The sequence below is a fragment of the Atractosteus spatula genome, chromosome 15 (assembly GCF_055471065.1).
Source record: "Atractosteus spatula isolate fAtrSpa1 chromosome 15, fAtrSpa1.hap1, whole genome shotgun sequence".
Taxonomy (NCBI): Eukaryota; Metazoa; Chordata; class Actinopteri; order Semionotiformes; family Lepisosteidae; genus Atractosteus; species Atractosteus spatula.
In genome coordinates this window covers 18,044,532-18,050,177 of record NC_142720.1, presented here as the reverse complement: position 1 = coordinate 18,050,177, position 5,646 = coordinate 18,044,532, and the positions used below count along the sequence as shown (strand labels likewise).

General features: G+C 37.0%; 1 protein-coding gene across 1 annotated transcript; it reads right to left on the bottom strand.

Annotated features, from left to right (window-relative positions):
- Positions 1-283: 283 nt before the first annotated feature.
- On the bottom strand, positions 284-5,309 carry cox7a2l (cytochrome c oxidase subunit 7A2 like). Its single transcript, XM_088933783.1, has 3 exons — positions 5,133-5,309; positions 2,946-3,080; positions 284-1,647 (listed from the first exon to the last, which is right to left on the bottom strand). Exons 1-3 carry the CDS (start codon positions 5,202-5,204, stop codon positions 1,507-1,509), a joined length of 348 nt encoding a protein of 115 aa, XP_088789909.1. The 5' UTR covers positions 5,205-5,309; the 3' UTR covers positions 284-1,506.
- Between the last annotated feature and the right edge of the window lie 337 nt (positions 5,310-5,646).

The window sequence follows — 5,646 nt, the reverse complement described above, 5'->3', positions numbered from 1 at the left end:
ATCTGCATGCACAGTCGTGCATTTATTTTCACCAGCTGATGAATGAGATGAAAGAATGGAGATGTCTATGGTGTTTAATAATGACTATTACAATATTTAAAAAATTACTCCGCAATGGTGAACATCTTACATCTTGTGGGTAATAACCATTTTCGTCAAGTGATCTAGTGAAGATCTAATACCTGTTAATTGATTAAAGGAAGGGATGTTGTAGTAAATTATGCAAATACAGAACACTGCATACATAATAAACTACAGCAAATTAAGCATTAGGAACTCATTCACTCCATGTATTTTTATTGCAATATTTTAAACCAAAGAGTAAAACAAACTATTGTACAAATGTGCCTTTAAAAATAAATTTACTCTCCCCAAAAAGACATGGATGCAAGAGAAGCATCCTACGATATAGTCACAGTATAACACAGATCCGGACACCTTTATTCTACAGCAGCTCACTCATTATTGTACAATAAGTGGAATTAATTATTGTAAGAATCAGTGGCAACAATGTTATATTACATACACTTTAACATGTAGAATTCAATTTTTGGCTGCTAAGCCATGTCACTGTTTATGATTGCCTTTGGCTTTTTAAAGAAAACCTAAACCCTTTTGACAATAAATCTTTTAATTTTCCATCTCTCAAGTTGAGTCATTTCTTCTTGCAGCCATTAGTTAACATGCTGAATATAACATTTTGTAGTCCCAAACCATTTATCAATCCAAAATACATCAGAACATCTGCAAAATGCAAAAGGTGAACCATCCATTGCTAGACACTACAACACACTGCTTGCATAAGAACACGGACTGTAATGTGAATTGATCCCTGCATACCATGGTGACTGCCACATCGATTTCTCCTTGGGTTCTGTTAATTTCAGGTTCAAGTGTTCACATTATAAACAGCTCATTTCAATGTGAAGTAGTCTGAAAGGTTGAGAGGGTAAGGAAAACAAAAACTAATTTTGTATAATTGTGGTAGTCAACATTGTACTTGACCCTGCTATAATATTTAAATGTAATGGCTTCTTGGGGTTAAGAGGCTGTTCAAGACCATAATGTGAATGGGCATTTTCTCTAGACATTTGCTTTTAAACACAAACAATGGAACCTGCCTACACAAAGACACCAACATCAAGATCCCTTTCAGTGATGTCTGACTAAGAGGAAAGGACTTGCCATTAGTGCCTTTTCACAGCTCCACTCAGGCAACCATAACACCATAATAACACCAATCAAGGCAATCAGAATTGTTCTGCCATTCATCTGGGTTTTTAAAGGATGCCCTCTGAAAACAAAAGCTGTTTTGAAAACAAAAGCTGTCAGAAGGGAAAAATAAATGGCAGAAAAAACAACTGGCTCTAAAGAAGTGGGGTTATATACAATATTAACAGGCTAATCATGGAAACGAGGTTGTCGCTGATTGGGATTCCTGTACAGTGTCATTGTCATTAGGGGTTTTATTAACACCAGATAAGAGGACGGTCAGGAAGACAGCATTCACTTCTTCCTGGGCTGGGAGGCCATGTAGAGAGCAATGAGGCAGTAGAGGGTTCCTCCTATCGTGAGAGCCATGGTGGTGCGGTACAGCAGCTTGTCAGGCATTCCCCTCTTCAGGTGTACCGGCACCCCGTCAGACCTCTGGTGAGAGAGTGTGGGCATCAGCAGGAGAGCTCTGAGCTGCTTCACGATTTCAGTTCAAACATGAAACTGGTTTTTAGTCAGTTAAAATGTTGAATCTTGCAGTTGATATTTTCCATTTTACCTGTAGTTATTAATATATTATAGTCCCCAAAACAAAAAAAAACAAAAGTCCCCAACTTCAGTCAAATTTTTGACTCTGTTAAAAAACAATGAGATTGATATTTGAAGTTGGTCATTTTAAACTGATTTTGTCACCTTGTGTTATTACTCTGGTGGGATAGGTCAGTTCAGTTTATTGTCATATGCACAAGTGCAATGAAATGCTTATTTTCATGTATGCTCCAGTGGAAAGCTTATCCATTTAAAGCAACAACTGTCATCTATTTTTTTCTTCATTACATGCTTTTAATCCTAAATTACATGACAGGATAGTTGTGCTCTAACAACAATAAAGAAAAACCAAACCGTAGGAAAGTACCAAAAACCCACTCTTAAGACATGAGACAAAGCAAGATATTGTGTTTTTAAAAAACCCATTACAACATGGTGACCCAAATACAGAATATTGCAATTCTGTGCACTTAAACAGATGCTTATTCACAAGACATCAAGTATTCATTCTGAGTATTGCCATCTGACCACGTACTCAGCCTCTTCTATTATCTAGTTTATCTATTTTAATACTATCACCAAATACCAAGCAAAATACAAGAGATTTCCATAACCTGTCTATATACCGTCACGCATTCGTTAAAAAAGGAAGTTTTAAATAAGAGATTATCTTGCTCTTTACAAATATTCTTAATTTCCCATTGTATCATTGAAGATCTTTTTTTAACAGGTGAAAAACATAAAGCACTCTGATGTGTTAAATAGTTAACAGGTTTAAACAAGCAGTTTAACATACAAGATAATATTATATCACAGTATTTTACACAATATATTATGTGCAGCAAAAACATAAGTCAATATACCTACACATACAGAACATGACATTTTCAAGACAGAATAATCTAATTTATAGTTGTAGTGCCTCTGAAAACAGAAGGAGAAATGTATAAAGAAACCACTCTCTAGTGACTAAGAGAGTGAAAAAAGAAAAAAGACTAAGAGGGTCACTACAAACAAAATTTCACATGAATGGGAAAGAAAGCGGCTTCAAGTTCCCTGTCTGCAACAAGATATCCAGTCATATATATATTACAAAAACAATGTAACGACCAAAATGGCCTACTCTCATTTCCAATCATTCTAATAATGCCTGCCTGAGAGCAGAACAACGAGATTTTTTTTACCTGAAATAACTTCTGGAGATCAGGAACTCTGTTGGCACCGAGGAACTGGCCAGCTTCTCCCGACTCGGACACAATTCTGGTTGGGGTGGCGAAGATCATGGGCGGGGGTTCTGCTGGTACAGCTGGTCTCAGCCCCTGAAAGACAACATCCTTCACTGTCAGCATGAAAAGAGAAACTATATGTATAGATTAACACTGCTGTATTCAACTAATTCTTTGAGTTTCGGCACTCTGACACTACAATTTCTATTCTTTTGAAAATCATACAAAAAATGACAAGGTTTTATCATCAACTAACACACTGTGGCTAATCAGCTGCCGTGACAGATTATACAACCTTTAGATGGGTGGATTAAGTCCTAACCTCACAGACTTTATTCAGACTCTTTCCTCTTAGTCACAGTCTGAATATCAATAGGCCTATAGCCTCAGCTACAATGGAATGACCTTTATAATAATGGACTGTTCTATATAAGCTATGCTAAATACAACATTACTGGGATGATTTGAACTATGGTTCACCTTTACCTTTTCTCCAGCAAGTTTTTCTTTTTCAAAAGTCTTTTAGTCTATTATATCTAAAGAAGAAAATTTTGAAATGTCACTGAATATTTGAAATTTTCAATTAAATTCGTCCTTGACTGCTGTGAACACTTGGGATGTAAAAAGGTTGGATTGTGCTGATTGTGTGTCCTCTCCTCCTTCACCCCTGCACTCCCTGTACCTGCCAGCACCCAGCTCCACACATCACTGTTGTCAGGAGCCAAGGTCACCTTGCCAAACAACTTTATTTGCTTAACAATACTTCCCATCTCCTGTCAAGCACTATTTACAGTTTAGAGAAAGAAGCTCCCAGCTGAATCACTGCCTTGCTAGAATTCCACTTGATCAGAAAGAGAAGCTGAGCATTTATGACTCCACAGAGGATTAGCAATGGTAAACCGTCTCTCAGGTACATTTACTCTAATATGTTGATACATTGTGAAGAACCAACCCATTACAGTGCTGAAAAGACTTACATACTTCTGAAGATGTCTTGCAAAAGGATCGGAAATGTAAACTTTTAGTCAAAGGAATTTATTTAAGTCACTGTAAACCATTCAAGTTGCGAACTTGTAAAGTGTTTTGGGTTCTTAAAGCGACACTTTCAAATGACCTTTTGGAATTAAATAAATCCTGTATTTCTACAGGAATCGTGAATCTACACTTGTACTACGTGCTTGCTGTGGTCTTATTGAGATTACTACTGTAACACTGACTTTAATCAAACTGTTTTTAAACTCTCCCTGCATTCAACTCATTTCAATCAAGTTGTGGCTGAATCGCGGCTGTTTTTCATTACAGCAACACAACGTCCTTCCAGGGTAATCTGAGAGAAATGGGAACTGGTGAAGGGCACTGGCACTTGTCTGGATTCTTACTATTAATGCCACAATGAGTTTTCATGGGCTGCATTTATCATCATAGTAATGTTTTACAGGCGTATTCGATTAAGATTAAGACCAGAAGACACTATCCGTATAAAATACAAAAAGTAAACCACTTGACATTGATGTCATCGTTTAACGTCCCAGGAGTATTGTCCTACAGCACCACGGCAAAAACGTCTAATCCAAAAACATCAAATACATACCGTAAACGCACTGAATTTGTTTAGATCACAATGTGAAAAACATTAAGCAAACCATGTTCTGCCCTGGTGTAAATTTACACTGAAGAAGAATACATTGACAGAAAATGAAATATGTTAAGGATTTGTACATTACGGTTCCATATATAGCTGCATACTAAATGGGGATAGGCAGCCTATTCTTCTAGTACAAGCTTTTTTCTGGTTTTAAGTTCTATTAGCACCTGATTCCAACCTACAAATGATCAGGTGTTACTTCGTATCCACTTAATTAACTAGATTAAGTCATTTAATTCTGAGATGGAATGAAAACCAAAAGCCAGGAAATGACTACCTCTGTACAATTACAATACCGTCCATATCTTTGATCAAAATCAAGAAACAGTTGCCATGATAATCCACGGTGAACCGGTGAAGTCGTGCATCATCATCATTATAAAGAAAGTGGTTAACTGGACATTTTTCATTCATAATCCTCACACTTGGCCTCTGTGAAGGTCATTGCTACCCTTGAAACCTCGCCTTTCTGACTTTACAATAACCTGATTTACACTTACCTGGGGGCTGTAGGCTGTAGCCGGTGCCGCTCCCGTAAGCCTTTGTGTGAATCCACTAAATTTGTAATACATTTTACACTTTTATTGCAAAATAAAGAGGTGCGCGATCCTCCACCACAAGCCACCTACACTCAGCGACCGGCGTAGGGTCGACCCTCCGGAGCTGTCACACACTAGTGACGTCGTGAGCTGGCTTCGCCTGCCTGATTGAAAAAGCAAGAACATTTTGTAGCCTGCACATCGCTTCACTAATTATATTTTTACTTTTAGACATAACGAAATTATGTGTTTTATTTATTTAAAATAAATCACGCGTTACTTTATTTTTAATTAAAATTCTTTTTACCTTCTTCAGTCAGGCAAAACTACCTGATAATATTGAGCCGTCATTACTAGGCAAGACAGTATTAAGTGAGCTGTTTGTATGTTGTGTCGATTGATATAGAATAAAGATTGTTTTAATAAAAAAATAATCGGTCATTTTATCGGCTTTGTATGAACTAGGCGATTTTGT

What these genes read in the sequence shown, in the direction of transcription:
- cox7a2l (XM_088933783.1), bottom strand. Translation starts at nt 5,204, where the DNA reads ATGTATTACAAATTTAGTGGATTCACACAAAGGCTTACGGGAGCGGCA. An exon ending in CTACAGCCTACAGCCCCCAG is followed by an intron (nt 3,081 to 5,132) that starts GTAAGTGTAAAT and finishes GTTGTCTTTCAG; the next exon opens with GGGCTGAGACCAGCTGTACC. An exon ending in ATCTCCAGAAGTTATTTCAG is followed by an intron (nt 1,648 to 2,945) that starts GTAAAAAAAATC and finishes CTCTCTCACCAG; the next exon opens with AGGTCTGACGGGGTGCCGGT.